Raw genomic sequence first — 25660 nt, forward strand, 5'->3', positions numbered from 1 at the left:
TAGGAAATCTATGACATAGGCATCTCCGATGAAACAGAGTAATCAGACGGATGATACTGACTTGTGAATCTAGTTACAGGATTTTTTTTTTTTAAGATTTTATTTATTTATTTATTTGACAGAGAGAGATCACAAGTAGACGGAGAGGAAGGCAGAGAGAGAGAGAGAGAGAGGGAAGCAGGCTTCCCGCTGAGCAGAGAGCCCAATGTGGGACTCGATCCCAGGACCCTGAGATCATGACCTGAGCCGAAGGCAGCGGCTTAACCCACTGAGCCACCCAGGCGCCCCTCTAGTTACAGGATTTTATGAGAAAAAGCAGCAGAGGGAAGGAAGAGGGGTCACATCTCAACAGAATATCCATCTGTGTCAGAACAAACCAAGCACCTTGATTCCAAGGGACTTGCCTTTCTCTCTGAAAATAGCCGGGGGTCTGAGACTCAAGAGATGGGGGTGTCGGCAGGGGCGGGCTGGGGCATGGGGAACGAGGAAGAACTTGCGTATTTCCACGGGAAAGATGGAGCCACACGGTCCTGACTCACTTATCCCATGGGCATTTGGCACACCCGCTATACATTCACAGGTGGCTATTTGATACTTGATATTAAAAGCCTGGTTGAAGAAAGCGTTAAGTCCTACGGGTGGGAAATCTTCTGGCCAGAACTCTGAAACAGAAAGGTCCAAGGAAATGTGCTCCAAACTTTGCAGAGGGACATTAGCTTAATTCAGAGAGGGACGTAATTACTGCCTTTCCCCCTTCTTGCCTCATTGAGACCTCCCTAACATCTAAGACGTGCTGTTGAAATCTGAAAGAAATAGCACTGCATAAATCATAAAGACTGAAATTTAATTTTTAGATTACAATAGAGAAAAGCGAGACTGAGAAGACAGCCCTAAGGTCAGCCGAAGGGGACAGGAATTGATTTCTTCATGAAGTCATTGTTCAACAAACCCCCGGCCAGATGTGACCTGGCAAATGTCCACATCTGTATCAGAGAATCCAAATGGCCATCCTTTCATACTTAGAAAATAGATTAATAACCAGGCAAGTCATGATTACATTAACAGCGTAACGGCTGCCTGTCTGATGAATTGGAATGGGCAATAGTATTTGGAAGCTACATTCTCGGAGTCAATGAGTTTTGATAATTGAGTTTACCCCTTGCAACGAGTACAGTTCTAGGAAACCTAGACAAAAGTGTTACGGGCTTTGTGTAGCCTAAGTGTTTCCTGACCAAGGACTGTTAGCTTTGTGTGACTTTTTTGGACATTTTGTTGTCATGCCACCCAGGATAGGATTTTTGGTGGTGCTCTCCAGCATCACAGAGCCCCCCCTTTTTTTTCCAAAAGATTTTATTTATTTATTTGACAGATAGAGATCACAAGTAGGCAGAGAGAAAGAGGAGGAAGCAGGCTCCCTGCCGAGCAGAGAGCCCGATGCGGGGCTCCATCCCCGGACCCTGAGATCATTACCTGAGCCAAAGGCAGAGGCTTTAACCCACTGAGCCACCCAGGCGCCCCACAGAGCCCTTTTTTAAATAACATGTGGAAAAGCAAACAAATCACACAGAAAAAAAGTCCAGCATCTCTCTGCTTGGTGGATGGCTGGAAGGGGCTGACCCTTTTCTGTTGCTTCACCCCCCCCCCATTACAAACAGTAGCCCTGAGGGGGACCCTGGGGAGCCTAGTTTGAAAACCTCAGGATCCACGATAAACCTCTATGATTCTTCCCTAGTTAACGGATTATCACTGAAGCTTTAGGAGGATCTGGGCTTGGGTTGGCCTTGGCTTGGGTCTGCATTTGCGGGACAAGGAGAGAGCTGTCTGGGAAGACAGTGTTCTGAGGACAAGGGGCAGGGATGGGAGGGAATCTGGGGTAGGAGGAGGCTGGGAGTCACCCAGATAGGGTGCCCGGAGGGATATGATAAGAAGGAAGGAGACAGATCGGGAATTTGGGGTGAGACAAGGACATAAAGGGTCTTGAACACCAAGCTAAGAAATTTGGGCTTTGTCCTGTGTCACTAGGCTCTGTGATTGGTGGATCAGACTAGTTCCCTAAGGCTCCTGTAACAAAGTGCCACAGACTGGGGGCATACACAACAAGAATTTATATCCTCACCGTTCTAGAAGCTGGATTTCAGAGAGCAAAGTGTTAGCAGGTTGATTCCTTCTGAGGTTCTCTGCTTGGCTCATGGCTGACCACCTTCTCCCTGTGTCCTCACGAGGTGGCCCCTCTGTGTGTCTGTGTGTCTCACCCCCTCATCTCATAAGGACCCCAGTCCTGTTGGATCAAGGCCCACCCTAAGGACCTCATTTTGACTTAACCACCCTCTTAAAGACCCCCTCTCCAAATACAGTCACATTCTGAGGTGCTGGGGGCTAGGAGTTCAACGTGTGAATTTGGGGAGACATATTTCAGCCCATAACATCGAGATTTATATATCACACACACACACACACACACACACACACACACACACACATAATTTTTTTTTTTTAGGCTTTAAAAAAAAATCATCTAGCAATAGTGCAAAATAAATGGGCTGGCTCCAGGCATAGCACAGAAGTGGCGGGAGAGAAAGGGGAGAGAGAAGCAGGAAGGGCAGGCCTGTGGCAATGCTGGCAAACAGCGCACACACAAACACAATGAGAGGTGGTTGTATCCAGCGCTGGCTGGGATGGTCCATCCAGGGTACCACAGGGGTTCGGGGAGGAGAGAAAAACCGGCGTAGGGGGCAGAAAGTGTGGCGGGGGGCTGTGGAGGGATTGCACCTGCAAGTGTGGGTAGGTTCGGGCTAGGAGAACGGAGGGCGGGTCTGTGTTAACAAAGAGGTGAAGACAGAGCCACAGGACAGGCTTTGCAGCTTGGAGCTACAGGTCAGACCTCCTTGTGCAAGATCTAGACGGGACGCATTGCTGGGCTCTTCGTGGACAAACTCGTGAGCTTGGAAAGCCGCTGCACAGAGCACGATATTTAAATATGAAGGACTTTGCCCTTGTATCTTCATTGATCCTGAAGAAATGCCCGGAGGTAATGCTGAGAGCCCCAATCCTCAGAAAACACATTTCCTTCCTTCCCTGATATGTCGTTTGCATTTTTATCCTGTTGCAACACGCTAGGCAACCTCTCGTTGCTTCCAAAGCCCTCCTAGGCACTCACCCAGCCCCCCGTTGGAGGATAAGGGAGGGGTCCTCCCAATCGAGTCACCGAGAACCTGACATCCACCATGGTGCATGTGTGTTTCAATGGCACTGGTTTTTAAGCAATTTTTAGATGGGCTCAAATACCAATCTAGAAAAGCCAGATTCCAGAAAACAATGAGAAAATGTTAAGAAACCAAATATAAAAATACTGGCACATGCCAAAGAAAAGAAAAAAAATCAAGTCACTTCCCCAGATTACAGCTGGAAATTCCCAGAGGAACAGGTAGATCTTTGGAAGAGGAAAAGAGATTATATTTTATGGGAAGAGATACAATAACCATTCTCTTCCCATAAAGCAAGTGATGGAAGATTGTCTCTGCCCCATAGACACACACGGCACATTTTCCGAATAATACCAACAGGAAATCAATAGGATCTTTTATATGTGAAAAGACATTATCTCTCCCGAAAACTTGCCACTCACCATTAATCTTGGTCCTGGGACAATAAGTAGCCTTTAAATCCAGATCTTTGTTTATTTTTAAATTATCCTTATTATTTATTTGTTTAGAAATAATCACATTCAAAGCTTCACCCTTCGTTAGAGACAAAGAGGCTTCGGATAACACTCTCTGACAAGTGTCTCCACCGTGGGCCGGATGCTCTCCAGAAAGCCCCCTCCCAGTCGCGTCCATGCAGGTGAACGGCCATATCGTTAGCCACCAAAAGCTTTATCAGAGCATAATTTGGCAGCCGTGACAGGTTCAACGGGATTTATGGGTTCTCCTGTTTTTTTGCCTCCATTGATCTGAAATAGAACCAAAGTTAATATTAGCAAAAAGCACTTTGTGCTGGGGTAATTTTCCCATGAAAGGTTTTGGCGACGGGTAGCTTTGAACATCTATTATCCAAGTGCTCTTGGCCGACTCTAGGTCATGAGCTTCGTAATACCTAAAAGACGAAATATCCTTGTCTCTCTGCTCATATGAGAGTCTGACCACCATCTTGGTGAAATCTCTCATTTTCCCCCAGCGCTAATGTAATTGTCACAACCCCATTAGTCTCGGGTTTAGGTTTAGCACTGGTTCTGCCCTTGGGTTAGTTTCCTGGGGCTGCCCTAACATGGGGCCAGAAAACAGGTGGGTTAAAACAACACAGTCAGGAGGCCAAGGCATGGGCAGGTGTGAGCTCTACCCTAGGACCCAAGGGGAAAGGATCCTTCCCCGTGGCTTCCAGCTTCAGTGGCGGACAGAAGTCCTTGCTGTCCCTGGGCTTGAAGCTACATGGATCCGTGGGCTTCCGTGGGTGCGTGTCTATGTCCAGGTGTCCCTTCTTTATAAGGAATCCAGTCCCATGGATTAGGACCCACATAAGGACATCATGTCAACTTGATGACCTCTGCAAAGACCCTATTTCCAAATAAGGTCACGTCGGGAAGTACTGAGGATTGGGACTTCAATACGTCTTTTCCGGAGGACACGATCCAGCCTAAAACAGCCCGAAAGGAACTCACCTGTCACTCTGTGCAGCCCAGACAACACTCACATGGATTAGGTTGAACATGGGGGTTTCAACCTCAGCATAGGTGACATTGTGTTTGGGTAATTCTTTGTTGTGGGGAGCTGTCCTGCATCCTAGCTGTCCAGCTAGAGGTACAGGGACACTCCTCCTGCCCCCTTGTGATAACCAAAAATGTCCCCTGACAGGGACACCGGGGTGGCTCCGTCGGTTAAGTGTCCGACTATTGAGCTCAGCCCAGGTCTTGATCTCACGGTCGTGAGTTCAAGCCCCAGGCTGGGCTCTGTGCTAAGCGTGGAGGCTACTTTAAGAAAAAAAAATAATAAATTAATTAAATAAATAAAATAAAAAAGTCTCCTGACAAATGTCCCCTGAGGGGGCACCACCACCCTGAGAACCACAGACTTAGATGAAAAGTAAACCGAGCTTATGAAGGTGTTTCAAGTCCACTGAACACTGAAGAGATTAGGGCGTTCACATCGGTCAGAGTCCAGTCCCTGGAGGAGATGGGCCCTGAGCAACTGCCCCACCAGATTCCTTCATTAATTTAACAAATACGGATTGAGTCCTAGCTACCTGTTGAGTGCTGATATGAGCCTGGGGTTGGGGGAAGCTGGATTTTAAAATCCCTGCCTTAGGGATGCCTGGGTGGCTCAGTCAGTTAAGCGGCTGCCTTCCGCTTGGGTCATGATCCCAGTGTCTTAGGATCGAGTCCCACATCGGGCTCCTTGCTCGGCAGGGAGCCTGCTTCTCCCTCTGCCTCTGCCTGCCACTCTGCCTGCCTGTGCGCTCTCTCTCTCTCTCTGACAAATAAATAAAAATAAAATCTTTAAAAAAAAAATAAAATAAAATAAAATCCCTGCCTTAAACAACATACATTTTAGCAGGGAAACTGAAAATAAACAGGATGAGTGAAACATATAATATGTTAGCTATTGATGGATGTGAATGAGAAAAAGAGAAACCAAGCAAGGAGGATAGGAAGGGGGCGCGGAGGGGGAATATGGGGAAGGGGAGGGAGGACGGGTGCTGAAAGCTTTGACCGAGTGACCTGGGAAAGGCCCACTGAGATAGGGGTGCACGCCTAAGAAGGTGGGGGCTAGGGACCAGGCCATGCAGATTTGGGGCAAAGGGCGCTGCAGGCAGACAGAACAGTAGACTGGGACATTCCCGGGTGCCTGAGGAGCAGGGGGAGGCCTGTGCAGCAGTACGGATAATGCAAGGCTTTCGGGTCAGAGCCAAGAGGTGCCATGGCTGCAGGCATGTGTGTGGAGGGGTGGTCCGTGGCGCAGCGTGCTGGGCGATGTGGCAGGGGTGAGGTTCTGGACGGTACGGGCGTGCCGACTGTGGACTACAAGAGCACGGAAAGGTCTTTGGCGTCAACAAATGGAAAAATCAAGTTGGTACGAAGTGAGATGAAAAGTCCTCAGAAAAGGAGCAGGTTTGAAGAAAGTGGCAGAAGAGTCTGATTTTCTTACAAAAGAAAATGTATCCTTGCGACCGTCTTGAACGCTAGAGCTCGGTGGCACTTAACATGTTCCTTGTGGTGAAACCATCACCGCCATCTTCCTCCAGAACTTCTACATCTTCCCCAGCTGATACTCTGTCCTCCTCACACCCTCCGGGGCCCCCCAGCTCCCGGCAGTCACCACGCTGCTCTGTGTCTAGGAGCCGATGCCTCTAGGAACCTCCCACCAGTGGCATCGCACAACACTTGTTCTTCTGCAACGGGCTCATTCCACTTAGCAGGAGCGAGGGACTTCAAGGCTCATCCCCATGGTCGCAGGCCAAAATCTGCTGCTTTTTAAAGGCTGAATCGCACTCCCTCTGGGCACGGACCACCTGGTGTCTATCCGTTCGGCCACTGATGGACACTTGGGCTGCTCCCACCTCTCAACCACCGTGAATAATGTTGCTGAGAACATGGGTATCCAAACGTCTCTTTGAGTCCCTGCTTCTGGTTCTTTGCAATACATGCCCGGGAGTAGAATCCTCAAATTCTAGAGTAATCCTGTGTAAGGTTTTAAAGAACTGCCCTATCATTTCCCACAGCAGCTGTAGCATGTTATGTTCCCATGGGCAAGTGCACGGTCCCCATCCTTGCCAACACCTGCTACTTTCTGTGTGTTTGTTTTTGAATAGCCACACTAACGCATTCAAAGTGGTATCATATTGTGATCAGAAGGTGAGTTTTGGGGCAGCTGGGGGCGCTCAGCTGTTACAGCTTCTGCCTTCAACTCAGGTCATGATCCAGGGGTCCTGGAATCAAGCTCCACATCGGGCTCCCTGCTTGGTGAGGAGTCTGCTTTTCCCTCTCCCTCTGCCCCACCCCCAAATAAATAAATAAGGAAACACTTTTTTAAAAATATTAAGTAAAGGGATACCTGGGCGGCTCAGTCAGTTAAGCTTCTGTCTTCTGCTCAGGTCGCGATCCCAGAGTCCTGGGATGGAGTCCCACATCTGGCTCCCTGCTCTGCGGGGAGCCCACTTCTCCCTCTGCCGGCTGTTCCCTCACCTCATGCTCTTTCTTTCTCGCTCACTCACTCTCTCTCTCTGGCAAATAAATAAAATCTTTTTTAAAAATTAAATTAAATTAAATTTTATTTCCTTAGTTACATGAGCTACACTTCAAGCACCCGATGGCTGTATTTGACTAGTAGCTATGATATCGGACAGCACAGAGACGGAGCATTCCCAGCCCTGCAGAAAATTCCATCAGACAGCACTGGTGTGGGTAATATGTAAGAGTCAAGAAAGAAAGAAAGAGAAAGAAAGAGAGGAAGGAAGAGAGGAAGAAAGAAGGAAGGAAAGAAAGAAGAAAGGAAAAGGAAGGAAAGAAGGAAGAAAGAAAGGAAGGAAGGAAGGAGAGAAAGAAAGAGAGCACAGTCCAAGCACCGGGACACAGGGCACGTCAACCCTGAGATCGTTAGCAGAGCATGGTACAGGTTGGCCTAAAGGTAAGGTACCAAATGTCCCTCTTTTCTGGGGACAGTCCAGATAGTGCCTCTGGGCCTGATATAATTAAGAGCAGCTCCTTCCAGGGCCACCCAGGTCGCTCAGCCAGTCAAGCAGCGACGCTTGATCTCAGCTCAGGTCTTGATCTCAGGGTCCTGAGTTCAAGGCCCGCACTGGGCTCCACACTGGGCAGGGAGCCTACTTTAAAAAAAAAAAAAAAAACAGCAGCACCTTTTGTTCTGAAAATCACTCTGGTCTGGATGATAATATGGTCACCCTGGGGCACCTGGGTGTCTCAGTAGGTTAAGCATCTGCCTTTGGCTCAGGTCATGATCCAGGGGTCCTAGGATCAAGCCCCACATCAGGCTCCCTGCTCAGTGGGGAGTCTGCTTCTCCCTCTCCCTCTGTGTGTATGCTTTCTCTCTCAAATGAATAAATAAATCTTTAAATAAATAAATAAATATATATATATATATATATATATAGTCACCCCACCTACCAAGGTGTGGGCAGGTAAGGGTCTAAGGTAAGGGTCAGCTGGTGGCGTCTCCTGTAGAGAGAGGGTGCGGGGTTCCAGTGATTGGGAATCTGCCCTGGCTCCTCCATCCAACCACATCAGTTACCAGGAGCCAGGTAGGGGACAGGTTACAGTCTGCTTCTCCCTGTGACTGACCCTTGGAGAAGTCTGTGCACAGGTACTGGCAGGAGGCAGGTGTGGACTCCCAGCCCCCGTCCTCAAAGTCATGAGGGCCAGCCCACTGCCCTGGGTCTGCCTTCCCCCTCTGTGTGCTGGTTCTGATGCCCTAAACCAGAGGTGAGTTTCGACTGGTAAAGTGTGGGCTGCGATGTCTCCCGCTAGGATTTCCGCCTCGCCTGCAGCCTATCCTGTGGGGACCATCTGGTTATTTACAGCAAATCTCACCTTCCTTGTTGACATTTCCACGCACAGGCAAAGCTAGGAGAGAGCCTGAAGAGCGAGGTGCGTGAAGACCCGAGGTGCTCCCCTGTCACTCCGCATTGCATTAGCCAGGTGGGCTGGAATATGGCAGAAAATCAGGAAGTTAGGGACACACATTCCAAAACCCCCCCGTGACATCTCCGGAATGAATGAAACCCCACGGCTGGCAGAGACAATAGCCCTTGTTGAATTCTAAAGTTCAGACACACATTGGCACCGTTCTATCTCAACCTTTCATTTCCATGGAAACCGTTCATGATGCCACAGAACGGGGATTCTGACCAGAGTGAGAAGGGAGTAGCAGCACGGATCCAAGCTTTCCAGCGAGCCTGTGGCAGTCGGAAAGACAGGACAGGCCAAGGAGCCAGACCTAGAGTTTTTGTTAGGGACAATGGCACTCTCAGGGTCCCCAAGCTGAGCACCTGTAGCCCAGGCAGAGCCCGCAGACCCCAGAGTGGGTTCTGATAACCCAGACGGCTGCGTGTTCCACCCCAAATCTGCTTTCCCTTTTTTGCTTCTTTTCTTACGCAGAAAGTAAGCTCTCCAGTCAATGGTAAGGCTCCTTGGCTAGAACTCAAGCACAGAAAGGCATGGGATGGAGGGAGCAGAAGTCACCCATGATCTGAGCTTCCCGTGGCCACGGTAACAAAGTGCTACAACCGTGGAGGGACTCAAAGAACTGAAATGTAATCTCTCACCGTTCCAGAGGCCAAAAGTCCCCATTGTGGGTCTCAGCAGAACCATGCTCCCTCTGGAGGCTCCAGTTCTGCCTTTTCCAGCCTCTGGTGGCCCCTGGCATCCCTTGGCTTATAGACACATAGTTCCAACCTCTGCCTCTGTCTTCACAGGAACTCTGTCCTGTGTGTCCACGCCTCAAATCTCCCTCCGCGTTTTCTTGTAAGAACACAGGACTTTGGAATTAGGGCCCACCCTAAGCCCAGGATAATCTCATCATGAGATCCTGAATTACATCTGCAAAGACCCTTTTTCCAAGGAAGGTCAGATTCACAGGATCCAGGGATTAGGACTGAGACTTACATTTCTGGGAGACACTATTCTACCCGCCCCCCACACATACCAGGACACTTTGCCGGGGAGAGGCAGAAATTCTCATTCTTGGCCCTGAGTGGGCGACCCTGCAGGTCTTGAGGCTTTGGACAATTTCAGAGGAATGCCGTGACCAGTTCCTCTCTCTGAAACCTGGGCAAGGCAGGGAATTTCAGTCGTTGCCACGGTGATCCCACACCTTGAAACTTTTGTCCTTTTGCATTGTTTGCAAGGACCTAATTACTCTAAAATCATGTGCAACACCTGAATCCAAGAGGTAGGCTGTTTCTGGAGGAAACTTGTTGCTCAGAGGGGGGCCTTCCTCTTCCTTCATCAAACAAACCGAAATCTGTGACATTCTTTGGATTTCTTCCCAAACGACCATTGTACTAGGCTTAGCAACAACCTTGAGCGTCATCAGGCACGTCCGGGAGTGAAGAGGGAGACGAGTTTGAAGAGGAAGGAGAGAGGCTCCTATTACCCACGTTCCAGCACTCTGATTCCAAAGAGATTTTGAAAACGCTCAACTCGACAGAAATGCGGGTGGTAACACCGAGAGGAAAGGAAAGCCTCCGCCTGAGCAGCTTTACCATGATTAATATGGCTCTGCCAGGCACGTAGCTAGTTCTACGAAGAGCTAGCAGAAGGGCAGCAGCAGGGGAAAGCGTGCTTCTCCGGAGACGGCACAAACTTGGAGAAGTTTCTGTTTACCCTCCCTGCGGTTTCCATGCAGGTGAACATGGGAGAATGAAGATTTGGGTAAATTCATCAGAGGTTCGGCCCAGATAGAAGTTCGGCTAAAAGTTCTGTGGGTAATTTTCTTTTTCATAAAATAAGGACCGGCGTACCTGTCCTCTCTGAAGGCAGCCGTCCCCTTCTGGATTCAGCGTTCCGCTGGGGGTAGCACGCTGGGACCTGAACACATGGCCCCACTAAGCCCCTGAGAACCTACCAGCTAGGAGGACACAGAGGAAAACCCTCTCCTTCTTAATGGTATTTCCCAGCGGAGACAGATCTTGGTCCTGTGACACTGTCACACAGACCAAGATCAGCTTAATAGCGATAACTCAGGGAAGGGGAAAGCAAACTTAAGGGGGTCTTTCCACTTTATATTATCATTATGGAAAGGAGGTGGTGCATTTTTTTAAAAGGACAGGACAAGGAAATGCCCTGCCCACAAAAATATTTAAAAAACGGCCCCAGCTCTGGACGAGCAAAGGATGCAGCTGCCATTTTCCCAAGCCTTTCCCCCTCTGTTCCCAACCTCCAGGAACAATTTTCTTTGCCCACTGCTTTCATTTGGGACCACAGGTCTGCCCTCTGCTGGTTAAGGGATATTCAAGCAGTATTCCGACCGGGAAGGGGATAACATTGGGCCCCTGAGCCACCTGTCTCGCCAGGGATGCAAGAAGGTACCTATCCCCTAACTCACAGACACTTGATGTGGGACTCAGGGCCGTTGAGTGCCCAACAGAACATCCCCGCCCTCGAGGGTCCCCGATAACATCGTCTCACACCGTATGACCCAGGGAAGTGTAAGATAAAGCGGACGTTACCCCCTGTACGCACAAAGACCCCTGAAACATCATTTTACAAATTAATCTAAAAGAGAAAAAAACAATTAAACATCAAGGCAGTCATAAACAGAGACAGACCTGTGTCTGAATCCTGGTCTCACCATTTTCTAGCTCTGAGGATTGGGACAAACGGATTGGAAGCCCAGCTTCCTTCTCAGTCAAGTGAAGCTAATAACAATTATGTCAGAGAGGGAAGCCTGGGTGGCTCAGTCGGTTAAGCCCCTGCCTTTGGCTCAGGTCATGGTCTCAGGGTTCGGGAATCAAGCCCCGCATCAGGATCTCTGTTCAGCATGGAGGCTGCTTTCCTTCCTCTCCCTCTGCCTGCCTCTCTGTCTACTTGTGATCTCTCTCTATCTCTCTCTGTCAAATAAATAAAATCTTTTTTTTTTTTAAATTACATCAGAGAATTAAATGAATCAGCACAATGTCTGGCACATAGGAAATATTCCATAAATGGTAGCTTAAATATTTTTTTTTCAATTCATCAAATTCTAGAAGCTAAAAATTTTTTCTCCGAGTGCCTGCAGGAAGAAAAGCCGATGTTGGAGAAGAGGGTCCTTGTGGTTCGTGACCACTGTCCTCATCTCTAACCCAGAGTTCTCAATCAGAGTGACTCTGTTCCCCAGGGGATTCCTGGAGACATTTTTGGTGGTCACAGCTAGGGAGGGTACTGCTTATCTAGTGGGTAGAGGCCAGGATGCTGCTAAGCTTCCTACAGTGCCCAGGACAACCCCACAAGAAATTTACCCAGCACCAGATGTTGATAGCAATGTGGTTGGAGACCCTGCTCTGGTCTTCTGGAAGTATCTTTAGTTTTAACACTGAAGAATGAAGGCTTCGGCCAGCCACTGTCTGCAACTGAAGTCATGCCTCCATCACGTTGAAAACTCATTCAGAAATGCAACATGAGTCCTCCCAGTGTGTCAGGTTGGCCTTGAGCAGTAGTGACTCTCAGCTGTGTTCCAGAACTTTCCATCTTTGTGCTCGCTTCAGCAGCACATATACTAAAAATTGGAACGATACAGAACTTTCCATCTTTAACTGACCGGCAACATTTCTGCTTACTGCTTGGCTTTCTTGATGGCAGTGAGATCAGGAATAAAATCTCTGGATTTAAAGTCACCCAAAGTTGGTGGTCAAGACTCCCAACATATTTTTAAAATGTTTTTAATTGTGATAAAATACAACATAAAACTGACCACCTTCACCATTTTTAAGTGTACAACTCAACAGGGTTGTTGTGTTTTTTTTAAGATTTCATTTATTTGACAGATAGAGATCACAAGTAGGCAGAGAGGCAAGCAGAGGGAGAGGAAGGGAAGCAGCCTCTACGCTGGGCAGAGAGCCTAATGTGGGGTGGATCCCAGGACCCCGAGATCATGACCTGAGCCGAAGGCAGAGGCTTAACCCACTGAGCCACCCAGGCACCCCTCAACAGGGTTAAATACATTCACTTCATTGTGTAGCCAACCTTCAGATTGGTTTCCATCTTGCAAAACTGAAACTCTATACCCATTAAACAACTCCTCATCCCCCCTCCTTACAAGGATTCCTGCTATTTTTGTAAGATTAAGTATTCTTGTATTTTTTTTTAAAGACCTACAGCAGCCATCCAGGCACTGTAAGAGGATCCAACTCCTCAAGAACACCAGGAACAACATGGAAACAACATGGGAAGGGCCTTCCTCCTTCATGGTATAGTTGAGCAGCTGATCTGTCTGCTTCCGGAACCATCTAGCCTTGGGCCTCTTGTTCGATAATCAAGTTCTTACTGTTTGGGGGGGAAAAGAAACATGTAAAAACAAAAGAAAATGAAATAGGGACCCCTGACTGGCTCAGCCAGTAGAGCTTGCAGCTTTTACTCTCAGGGACCTGAGTTCAAGCCCCACACTGGTTGTGGAGCCTACTCAAAATTTAAAAAAATAACAACTTTTAAAAATAATAAAATAACCACCCAACCAACAAAATACCCAGACATTTTTCTTTGAAGTTGGCACTTCATTTAAAAGAAGACATTTCTTCAAACCTGGCTTGACTCTGTGGTCACGACAGATCCCCACTCGCCCATCCTCTGTGACAAAGCCACCTCCACCTGGCTCTCCAGGGAAGGGAGACGGGCAGCTAACCACACTATACGGCCATGCACTGAGACCAGGGATGTTTGGAGAGAAGGCTGATCGATCCCAAGCCAGAAAGACCCGGGGCTTCCCTTGGCTCTGCTCTGCTCTTGGGATCCCTGGCAACCCAGGCTGAGCTCTGTCTCCTTGCCTATCAGTGGATGAAAATGTCTCTGTGCTTCTCCCCTTCCATCTTGTTTTGCTTTGAGCTCTCTTTCCTCTTGGTTTCAAGGCACATTAAATACATGTATGTAACTTATTATATATAACTCTTATTATATGCAAGACACACAATGCTGTTGGAAATATAAAGACAAACTATTTCAAACACTTGCCTCAGGAGCTTACGGTCTAACAGAGGAAATAAATGTGTAAATGATGGAAATTTGTCACCGGAATATACGTGGTACAAATGGACATTATGTTGTACAAAGAGACTGGGATTAAAACTGACAAAAATCCCTCCAGAAATCCCAATAAAAGGATAATAAAGAAATTAAACAAGTATAAGCACCTATGGACATAATGCATGGGAGAGGAGATGACATGGGATGAAAGACATGACAAAAATACTACAGCTTTCTCCACTCGGCCAAATACCTATGGAGTGACAACAGAAAAGTGGATTGGTTTGTACTACAGGATCCAGGAGTGGTTCAGGAATTGGAGACCGGGCAGGGGTATTGCTGGTCTACATACAGGATAGTTTAGAACCCCAGGTGTCCTTCCCCCATCTACCCAGGCAGGCAACTAGTCCCCCATCCCCACCCCGTAGGAGGTTTATTATCCAGTAAGGCTCACCAAGAAAGGCTCTGGAGTCTAGACATCAGAGCATCACTACTTACTGGGTATCATACTAAAATGCTACTCCCTTCCCTGCGGAGCTTCTATCTACCCCAAGCCAGAGAAAGTAGGACTCCTTTCTGGGAAATCCAGTCCAGCCAAGAGAAAAGACCTACAGACCTGACATCTGGGGGACCTTACCTGACAACTCTCCAAGAAGCCCACCAGAAGAGTAGTGTTGAACATGCATGTGGAGGTCCATGAATAGACAGCCCAGGGTCACCAGAGCTTTGAGGAAAGTACAAACACGCACACACACACACACACACACACACACACACAGGAAAAAAAATAACTAGGAGGAATACAAAAAGTGAGAAGGTGGAATAAAACTTAGATACATTCTCAGATATGTGAGAGAACACACTGCCTGCACGAAACTATTTTAAAGAAAAAATAGGTGTGCCTGGGTGGCTCAGTATTTAAGTGTCTGCCTTCAGTTCGGGTCATGATCGCAGGGTCCTGGGATTGAGCCCCTCATTGGGCTCCCTGCTCAACGAGCCTGTTTCTCCCTCTCCCTCTGCCTGCTTGCTTCCCTTGCTGTGTTCTCTCTCTGTCTCTCAAATAAATAATCTTAGGAGGGAAGGAAGGAAGGAGGAAGACTTCTGGAAATTTATTTTAAAATATAATATAATGTGGAGCACGGGGGTGGCTCAGTTAGTTAAGCATCTATCTTTGGCTCAGGTCATGATTCTGGAGTCCTGGGACTGAGGTCCATGTTGGGCTCCCTTCTCAGTGGGGAGTCTGCTTCTCCCTCTCCCTCTGCCTCTCCCCCCACTGATGCTCGCTCTCTAGTTCTCTCTCTCACAAATAAAATCTTTATATACATATATACATATACACACATCATGACAAACATTTTTTTAAATCAATAAAAGAATTGGTAGATATAGTTGGATCTCCAACAAAGATCAAAAAGACAAAAGAATGGGAATCAGTCCAAGAGGTCTGACATCGCAATAAACATAGATCCAATGAGAACAGACCAAAAAACCCAATTAAGTGGAATTCAGTTATCAAGCAATCAAATATACTTCTCCAGAGTGATGGACAGAAATGAACCCACTAACTGCATAGCACCATAAATTTTGGGAGACCATATAAGGCACATCACCACGGAACTTCAGAAAACCAGGAACAAGAACAATATTTCCAAAGAAAGAAGAAAAAAAACAGTTACAACGTTGTTGGTATTAGAACAGAATCCATCTTACTGACAACAACATTGGGAAACAGGCTAAAGGCTTTAGCAATGCCTTTAAAATTATGAGGAAAAATCATTACAACCTAGATTTTTAGTACCCAGTCAAACTATCTACCTAGCAAACTCACCATCATATATAAAGGTAGGATAAGGGCATCTAAGGTCTCAAAAAACAAGGGAGATTTACCCCATCAAAGCCAAGGAATGAAACAAATAAATAGGAAATAGGGCATTCAGGAACCAGGGGTGCCCACAGTGAGGACAGGGGAAGGGTCACCTGCAGTGAGAGTCTAAGCATGGGGCAGGATGTATGTCCCATATATAAAATTCTAGAAAATGCAGACTAGTCTACAATGATAAGCAGTGGATTTGGTAGTTCGTCGTCTTAATTATAATAATGGATTCATGGGCATACACATGCCAAAACTCATAAAATTGTTCACTCTAAATATGCATATTTTCCTGCACATAAACTATACCTCAATGAAGTAGTTAAGAAAACTTACAAAAATGAGAGAATCATAGAGAAGTGGAAGGTTGCTCATGTGGAACTATCCACAAAGCCATAGAGATAAAAAGAAGGAAGACACAAAAGAGAGAATAAAACACATAGAGAATGGGGCGCCAGGGTGGCTCAGTCGGTTGGGCATCTGGCTCTTGGTTTTGGCTCAGGTCGTGATCTTGAGGTCATGATCTCAGGGTCTTGGGATCAAGCCCTGCATCAGGCTCTATGCTCAGTGTGGCATCTGCTCGTCTCCCTCTCTCCTTGTTCTCTCAAATAAATAAATAAATAAATAAATAAATAAATCTCTTTTTAAAGAAAGCATACAGAGGAGTGTCTGAATGGCTCAGTCAGTTAAGCATCTGCCTTCATCTCAGGGTCCTGGGATCAAGCCCTGCACCGGGCTCCCTGCTCAGTGGGGAGTCTGCTTCTCCCTCTCCCTCTGTCCCTCTTGTGCTCTTGCTGTCTCTCGCAAACAAATAAAATCTTTTTTAAAAAGTATACAGAACACACTAAGAAGGTCTAACAGGTTTAACTGAGATTCCCCCAAAGAAACAAGAGCGTCCCCTCGCAGCAGCACCTGCAGACGCCTGAAGGAAGGGAAGTGAGGCTGGAAACATGTGCTGGAAAACAAAATAATTGCCGAACTAGCTTCCTCTGCCCTGAGGGGAAAAAACCCTTTAATACTAATAAAGGAAGATAAAGATCTTTTCAGATAGACAAATGCCGAGAGCATTGTTCAACAGCAGAGTCCCCCAGCCCACCCCCCAAAAATTGTTTCCACAAGGCTGTTTTTTAGGCTGAAGGTCAATGACCCTTCCTGGAAGCTCAGAGATGCAAGAAAGGATGCACAAGTTCAAGAATGGTTCAGAGATTAATTTCTATTTCTGGTTAGAACCAACGCTCCCTGAAGAAAGTTGGGAGGCATAAGGCTGGGAGTTGTGTGCACCCAGATCGCAGAGGAAGAAAGGGGGTTGGATGCAGAGAAACATGGAGGTCAAGAGAGAGAGACCAAGAAGCAGAGGTGGGGAGCTTACAGTGAAGGAGGGGCGACGTTGTTACCAGCTGCCTGAGGTCCAGGCTGTCTGCATTCGACAGATGTCACTGCATCTGGGGCTCAGGAAGCCACCGGAAACTTCGAGGAGGGAATTCTAAAGAATGATGGGAATAAGGGTCTGATGGCAAGAGGTGCAAAGGGCGAGTGGAAAGGAAGCAGAAGCAGCAGGTACCACCTCCACGTCGAGGTCTAGCAAAGACGTAGCTCTACGTCTCCCAAAAAGAACTCTTTGTGACGCCCTCCAAAATCTTCCCTTGCTTCCTCAACAGCATCCATGGTGTCACTACCTAGCAGCGCAGACCAAAATGCAGGAGTAACTGCTGATGTCTCTCTTCCCCGCCCCCGCCCCCAGACCCAACCTATCGCCAGTTCCTGCTGACACCAGTGCAAGGAGCAGTCTATGCCTGCCAGCCCCACACTTCTGTCTCAGTGCAAGCCCACCACCAGCTCCTCCCGCAACACTGCATAACCTCTAATGGGGTCGTCGGGTGAGGGGCTGATTCCATTCTTGTTCCTTCTAACCCCACGCCTCTGGAGTAATCCTTGAGTGGGGTGGGAACTGGACCATGTTACTTCTCTGCTTAAAGTCCTTTGATGGCTCCCTGTGTTCCAAATGTTTGGAATAACATTTAAATTCCTGACTTCTACCCTCCATGAGCCTGTCCTGACTCAGCTCCTCTAACATCTTTTCCTACTGCTCTCCCCAACCTGCATCAGCTTGTGCTCACGGCCTTGCTCCCTGCTCCTGGAGCACACCAAACCTCATCCCATCTCCGAGTCTCCACATCAGAAGGTTCTTCCTTGAGCTCTTACAAAGCTGGGTCCTTCCCATCATTCAGTTCAAAATCATCTCTTCAGATAGATATTTCATAACCGACCAGCCCACTTAATGTGATCTCCCTCCCTCTGACATGTCCCACCATTGCATTATCGTGTTTTAATTTACTTGTAGCCCTTAGCATCAGACATTATCTTCTTTATTAACTAACTGGTTTACTGTCTGCACCTCACCACCCGCCAACCCCCTTTAGAGTGTCAATTCCACTAAAATGGAAACCATTTCCTTCTTATAAATTGCTGAAACACCCGTGCCCAATTTGGAGTTGTCTCCAAATTCAAAGATAAGCTGAGTAGACACTGTGGGGAATTTATAGAGTGTAAATAAGAGATGAGGTAATAGGGTTGCCAAGTAACACTGGGGGCCCATTGAAGTCAGACAGCATCAACTTTGTATTTTCCAAGACTTTGCCCAGCTACTTCCGACAGCCTGGGAGGAGTGCAGAAAGGGGGATAAGGAAGAGAAACCAAACTGAGAATGGTTGTGGTAGACAGAGCCAAAGGTGAAAGGATTATGACATCACCGAATGACCAAGAAAGCAGATCCGAAGGGGACCCCAGCAGGGAGCTGATGGATTAGGATGGATTAACACACCGGGACCAAGGACCTAAAGTTGCAATCAGCAGGGAAAACCCAAACCCTTGGCATGACGGGTGGTTGACATTATGGGTAGAATGCTGAGTTCCAAAGGCAGAAGCTCTGGACTGGAGATTTTGGAGATGCACGTTGTGTTGGGATGGTGAGTTCTAAACCTGATGAGTCGCAAAGCCCCAGTCCATCCCCGCCAGAGGCTTCCTCAGCAACGATCTCCACACAGCAGGTATGGCCCTTCCTCTGGGTGCCTCAACCCTTCTATAATTATCATCTTGGCGGAAGATGTAAATGACAAGTCCCTGAAATGCTAAGGGAGGAGATACCATTAAGAAAATTAAATTCTTTTTTTTTAAATATTTTATTTATTTGACAGAGAGAGAGACAGAGAGAGAGGGAACACAAGCAGGGGGAGTGGGAGTGGGTTCTCTTTGAGCAGGGACCCCAACACGGGGCTCAATCCTGAGACCCTGGAACCATGACGTGAGCTGAAGGCAGATGCTTAACAACTGAGCCACCCAGGTGCCCCAAGAAAATTTAATTTTTGAGTGTCTGCACACTGTCCCTTCTTTTCTTCAGCCAAGGAACCTTTTCCCCCCGAACTCCTCTGAACAGGGTTATCAGAGCTCACAGGGAAAGGGAGAACAGGCTATGAATGGCAAGCAAGCACTGAATCTTAATCAGGACTCAATGACAAGAGAATAATAAAAAGATTAGAGGTAAATTTTTCCTCCTGAATTATAGAGAGGGGGTATGGATTCAGCCCAAGTGCAGAAGGGGCTGGGTCAGGGCTGCTTAGCTCATCTCTTACAAGTATTACTCAGGAAAAGGGGGAAGGAGTGAAGGGTTTCCAGTTGAGGTTGCTAGATGTGGCAAGTAAAAATAGTTAAATTTTAATTTCAGGGCGCCTGGGTGGCTCAGTCGTTAAGCGTCTGCCTTCGGCTCAGGTCATGATCCGGGGGGCCTGGGATCGAGCCCTGCATTGGGCTCCCTGCTCGGCGGGGGGCCTGCTTCTCCCTCTCCCACTGTCCCTGCTTGTGTTCCCTCTCTCACTGTGTCTCTATCAAATAAATAAATAAAATCTTTTTTAAAAAATTTAATTTCAGATACACAGTGAATTTTTTAGTATATGTAAATGCTCGTGCAATATTAGTACACGTATACTAACAATTATTCATTGCATATCTGAAATTCAAATCCGAGCGTCCTATATTTAATACTAGAAGGGAGCCCCCCCCCACACACAACTATATTAAGCCATTGAACAGAGGAAGCTTGCTTCCTGATGGTTGTGCCGGGAAGGTCAAATATTCTGGGGTCATTCCGAATACAAATGGTGGTGAAGGAAAATGTCCTTATGTTTTCTATTTACATCTGAGAGAATTCAAAAATGATTATCTGTACATATATATAACACATACACACGTAGCTATATAAATATATTATGTAAGTGTATCAGGCTTGGCTTTGCAGCTAAGTTACAAATTGCTTTGTGGCTTTACCCAATAAAGAGAAAACAAAAATGCAAGGCAGTGAGTTAACGTGGCTGAGTTTCGGCGGCTGCCCAGGCATGAGTGGTGGCTGGATGGGTGTGGTAACTTATCAATTTGTGCCGCTCCTGCTTTCCATTATTTCGCCCATCAGAGATGAAGGCTTTTGGAGGGAGAAACAAAACAGCCAACCTCCAAAATAAATTCCCTCTCAGGCCTGTGGTGTATCTAAGCTTATTTTCCATTTGTCACATTCGCTTTCCAAGTAACCGTAATACAAAGTCTCGTGCGCCCAGAAGGGGACAAATACAGAGCATCCCTGAGTCACTATTTATTTCGTTTGAGTGGCGATAAAAACCAGGTCACTCTCAATCATAGAAACACAGACCTGGGCCCTCGGAAACATATGTTGGGTTCCGTTTATAGAATTCCTACAGTGTTTTCCAAGGCAAAGGGAAGATGGCAAGGAACTTCTCTACCCAACTGAGCATTATGGCCCAATTAATGTCTACAAACCGAAGGAAAAAAGGAATGTCTCAGCGTCGTAGTTTTCTCCCCCAGCTTCTCTGTAAGAAATTCTTTTAAAGACCAGCAAATGTCAGCAAGCAGCTTAGGCCTAATCACCGCTCTGCAAAGGAGAAAAAAGGAAAGACCATAAAAAATTGCTGCAATTGCGGATGGCATGGGAGCGTCTGTGAAAGCTGTGAAAAAGTCTCACCCAGCCAAAGAAATAGCTCTTCCTCCACAACCCAGGCTGAGGTCAGCTCCAGACTGACTCAACACTCCTGAATAACCTGTCTCAGCACACCTACTTGTCTCACGCCAAAAGGTCCTAAGAGGGCCGAGCAACTTGGAAGGGACCATACACAGGCCCAGATGGTGAACATCTGGCTAAAAATGAGGAGGAGAAAGAAATCAGCTTCTCAAATCCACAGACAGGTGTTTGGGGCTTCCCAGGAGACCTGCTTAGGAAGGGCAACAGGGATGGTTCTAAACCCATCGTTAGTCAAAGCTCAACAAACGGTTCCTGAGAAATAATGAGGGACTGGTACAGGTCAGCATGAACCAAACAGGGGGCAAGAGCATGGAAGCTCTGCTGTCCACCTCCTCTTGATAACGGCATCATTTCGAAGACATTTAAATTATTTAGGTGGTTGTAACCGAGACATCTTTAATAATGCACCAAACAGCAGGCACCAGGTTGAAATCAATTAGACTCCACCGCTAAATCAGAAGGTAGAAATTTACAAGAGGAGGGCTCTGGGATAGGGACTGGAGGTATAGATGCCTGCCAGAGGCAATTCTATTAGGAACCCAATGGGTATTGCCTGGTCAGTTAAGCAGCAGAAAAAATGGCCAGATGCTCCTAAATATAGAGCAATTAAAAAAAAATTAAATAAAAAATTTAAAAAACCGACATTGAGGAGGCTCGTCCTCTGGGCAGGGTTCTCGATGAGCAGGAATAAATACCATTTTGGAGGTTTCCTGTGCAAAGAGAAGTCAGCCAGTGGGGCCTCGAGGAGTCTCCCGCCTGGGTGGACTCCGCGTGGGGTACCTGGGCGGGGCTGTTTGGGACAGAATGATCCCCGCACGGGGATCCAGCGCGGGGGACAAGGGAGGTGTCTCAGGGGACAGAGGGGACCACCCCCAGCCTCCCTGCCGGGTCCCATGTGAACCTCAGGGAGGCCGGCTGAAATTTAGGTCCGCGAGCAGCACGTGGCGGACCCCGGCCGCCGCGTCCCGCCCTCGACCGCGCGGGGGCGCAGGGCGCAGGCGCGCTGCTGCGGTGCGCGGGCGGCGGCGGCGCCCCTCCGGTCCGCCAGGGGCCGCTGTGGCGCAGCCGGGAGGGCCCGTGCTGTCGGGGTCGCGGCTCGCCGGTCCCTCTTGGGCACGGCCTTGCCGGTTTGGCGGGGTGAAAGGTTGCGAAGATGGCGACGGCCTTGGGCGAGGAGGAGCTGGACAATGAAGACTATTACTCGTTGCTGAACGTGCGCAGGGAGGTGAGGCTTTCGGTGGGACGCCCTCTGGGCGGAGGCCGTGCCCCGTGGTTCGGGAGGGCCGGGCTGGCGGCCACCGCTCCGTCCCCGCCACGGGCGGCCGGGACCCGGCGGGGAGGCCGCGTGACCCCGCCCGACATGCGCGACCGCCCGCCGACCGGGCGGTCCCCACCGCCTCGACTCCTGCACCACGGGTGTCCCGGCCGGCCTCTGCCCCTGCTCCCGGCGGCCAGGGAGCCGCGTCCTGGCAAGGCCAGAGGCTCCGGTACCCACAGGAGGGAAGGGGTCCCCGAGGTAGAGGCTCCTGGAGTGGGGTTCCCGGTTCTCCCGGATCCCGTGCCGCGCCCAGCTCGCAGACTTGCCTCGGCCGAGGGGCTGTGTCATCGCCCCTGGCCGCCAGAATGGGAAACTGAGTCTCGGGCACCAAGGTCAAGGCCACAAGGGAACCTTCCCGCGGCGTCTGTCGGGTTCCCGAGTATTCATGCGGACGTCCCGCTTTTGAAATGAATCCAGGCCCAGAGGCACGTGTCTTGTGCCCTCCTCTTCCCTGAGCGGCTGTCCAGAAATTCAGGAAAGAGCGTCCGGTACCTACAGCCTCTATTCGGAGGCCGCAGGTGAGGACGCCGCTGTAGAGACAAGGAAGCCGCGGTACCCCAAGCACGGCCTCAGCATACGCGCCCCTCTCTACACTCGAGGGTTTGCACCCTGTCTCCTCACTCAGTGAAAGATAAAGTCTCACGCTGTGTCTGGCAAGCAGTAGGGCCCAGTCCGTTTCGTTGGCTAGGCCAGCTGATACCAGCGTGAAGGGCAGGAAGGCTTCCAAGGTCAGGTCCTAAGGTGGATCGTTTATCTGCAAGCTGCTGGGTTCAGTCTTCTCAGCCCTGCTAGAGAACCTTTCATGCCATCTCTCAGTTTTCCCAGTGACCACAATTAGCCCAGTTTGACTATTTTAGGCAAAGCCGGCCAAGTATGTGCTGGCCGCAAGTGTTGGTGCGCACGATGTCCGGGAGAGCTGACATTTTTTGAGCGCTGCTTTGGGCAGGGTCCCCAGGCTGAGGGAGCACTTCCTGTTACATTACCTTGTTTAATTCTCACCCCAGCCCCTAAGCATTGTGATAATCCGTGACTCACACCTGAGAAAACCGAGGTGGAGAGAGGTGAAGTCGCTTGCCCAGAGCAACAGCAACAGAAAGTGCAGGAACCTGAATTCCGCCCTCAGAAGTGACTGGAGCCTCAGCCCTTGACTTCTACACTCAGTGTCATCGCCAGCCAGCCCACAGAGCTGCCAGTTCTGGTCTGGGTCCTTGGGCACCCGTATAAAAGTCCCTCAGATGCATTAGCCCCTCGTATTAGGGAAACGTCCAGCTGGAGGTTCTTGTAACTAATAAACATCAAGGCTTTGGGTAAACCATTTCTTTGGCCTTCGGTTCCTTTCCCTTTGAATGAAGCTGTTTGACTAGTTACTAACTTTTCTCCAGTTCTGAGAAGCAAAGCAGTAAATGAAACTAGCTTTTCTGAAACCAGCCTTTTTTTTTTTTTTTTTTTAAGATTTTTTTTTTTAAAGATTTTATTTATTTATTTGACAGACAGAGATCACAAGTAAGCAGAGAGGCAGGCAGAGAGAGAGGAGGAAGCAGGCTCCCCGCTGAGCAGAGACCCCGATGCGGGGCTCGATATCAGGACCCTGGGACCATGACCCGAGCCGAAGGCAGAGGTCTCAGGGCTCAGTGGGTTACACTGAGCCACCCAGGCGCCCCTAAAAAGAATTTTTAAAGATTTTGTTTATGGGGCATCTGCGTGGCTCAATCGGTCAAGCGTCTGCCTTCAGCTCAGGTCATGATCCCAGGGTCCTGCTCATGCTCTCTCCCTCTCTTTCTCTTAAATGAATAAATAAGTAAATAAATATCTTAAAGATTTTATTTATTTGAGAGAGAGCACAAGTGGCAGGGGATGGGCAGAGGGAGGAGCAGATCCAGCCACCTGGGCTGGATCGTAGGTCCCTGGGATCACCACGCAGGCGCCCCGAAACCAGCCTTTCTTGCCACTTATTTATAGTCTGGGTTATCAGTAGTTGAGTGGCAGTTTGCCCATTTACCAGGCTTACTGAGTCTTAGGCAGATGTATATGGTCAAAAAGATCTAGAATAATAGGTTTGGCCAGAGTCCTCGGTAAACGGTAGTCAAAGATGTACCTTGAAACTGCTGGGATCTTAAGACTTACTGTTATTGGACTGATGAGCGGGAGCCAAATAAATATTTCTTTTAAAAAAGATCACTTTTCCCGGGGCGCCTGGGTGGCTCAGTGGGTTAAAGCCTCTGCCTTCGGCTCAGGTCATGATCCCAGGGTCCTGGGATCGGGCCCCACATCAGATTCTCCGCTCAGCGGGGAGACTGCTTCCTCCTCTCTCTCTGCCTACTTCTGATTTCTGTCTGTCAAAGAAATAAATGAATGAATGAATGAAAGAAAGAAAGAAATCACTTTTCCCAGTGAGTTATGGCACTTCTCCTATTTATGGCTATGGGTGAAATCCCCATGAAACACGTTCTCTCGCTGAAGTCACTTTGCGTTCCCTTTGCCAACAAACTCCGTGTGAAATGTCAGGGTGTGCAGATTTTCTCTCTCAAAATTCTACTGGAAGAGAAGCTCTCAAGGTGCTCTCTGGACTTGATATTTACTAGGATTTTGGGGGGCGGGAGGGTCAGAAATCAACCTGAAGTTGAAATAGCATGATTTAGTTGGAGGGTTAGAGGAGGAGTAGAAGTAATGTTAACTCTTACACCTGTTGATATATTTCCTGTCAGTTCTATTCCTTCTATAGCTTGATGCCGTTTGTTTACCTGTGGGAGGCAGGATCCCCTTCCTGCCAGTATTTCAGAGTACCTTCAGCTCTGTGTTCAGAGAGTTCAGAGACTGGGGCACCTGGAGGGCTCAGTGGGTTGGGCCTCTGCCTCCGGCTCAGGTCATGATCTCAGGTCCTGGGATGGAGTCCCACATCGGGCTCTCTGCTCAGGGGGGAGCATACTTCCCCCTCTCTCTCTGGCTGCCTCTCTGCCTACTTGAGATCTCTCTCTCTCTCTCAAATAAATAAAATCTTAAAAAAAAGAAAGAAAGAAAAGAAAGTTGAGATACTTTTCCCTAGAAATCTCAAATGAAGGAACCTGATGGAAAACCGGAAGTTCTATTTAAAATTTTTAAAATTACAAGCCTACTTTACGGTTACCGTTGGAGTAATACAGAAATGTCAAAAATCAGCTTGCAAATCTCTTTTCCTAGGTTTTAAACCTCAGAATATCCCCTCATACTGTATTTCAGCAAGTGAAGCAGGCAGTTAGGCCTAGATGCCTCTCTCTAAATGAGACTTATGTGATCTTTAATGATTCCCTTTCTCCACTGTTCTGGATTTCCTGTTTACAGAGTAGAGCTATTGTCGCACTGAGCGGAGGGAGTAATTTTTCATTAACCGGGCACATTAGAAACAGATTGACATCTCTGGTTTAGTGTAGTCAAATGCGTTATCAGTGGCCTAAAATCTAACTGACCTGAGATTTCTGAGATGATTTTTCCAAAATTTATTTGGATAAAGGATTCCTGACCAATCAATCCGTGAATTTTTCTTGGTCTTTATACATTTTATAGACATTTTAGTTGACACCTTCTAAACGGAATTATTCCTAATCTACTCAAATTCCTACTTTATCAATGTTGTATTACCATTAAAAGAAACTCTTCATTTTCCTCAGGACACTGAGCAGTGTTTATAACCCATTTTAAGATCTTTGGTCCCAATCAGGTTAGCTTCAAAGGGGCCGGTCTCTTCAGGTTTTA

At 48.0% G+C, this 25660-nt stretch overlaps 1 protein-coding gene and 1 long non-coding RNA gene across 3 annotated transcripts in view; one reads left to right on the plus strand and one right to left on the minus strand.

Moving 5' to 3' along the window:
• Window positions 1–503: 503 nt before the first annotated feature.
• On the minus strand, window positions 504–8738 carry LOC125098662 (uncharacterized). The gene is made up of 3 exons (XR_007126902.1): window positions 8537–8738; window positions 3626–3949; window positions 504–662 (listed from the first exon to the last, which is right to left on the minus strand). It is a non-coding gene; the product is annotated as an uncharacterized LOC125098662 (long non-coding RNA).
• A 12948-nt stretch (window positions 8739–21686) lies between these two features.
• DNAJC11 (DnaJ heat shock protein family (Hsp40) member C11) overlaps window positions 21687–25660 on the plus strand; it is a 72190-nt gene continuing 68216 nt past the window's right edge. The window contains exon 1 of one of the 2 annotated variants that reach the window (XM_047724089.1): window positions 21687–21838. In XM_047724089.1, coding sequence (XP_047580045.1) covers window positions 21767–21838 — 72 coding nt within the window. In that variant the 5' untranslated portion in view covers window positions 21687–21766. Of the gene's footprint in view, window positions 21839–22209; window positions 22450–25660 lie in introns of those variants that run through there. The other variant, XM_047724090.1, reaches the window with a different exon arrangement.

This window comes from Lutra lutra, chromosome 4, assembly GCF_902655055.1.
Source record: "Lutra lutra chromosome 4, mLutLut1.2, whole genome shotgun sequence".
NCBI lineage: Eukaryota > Metazoa > Chordata > Mammalia > Carnivora > Mustelidae > Lutra > Lutra lutra.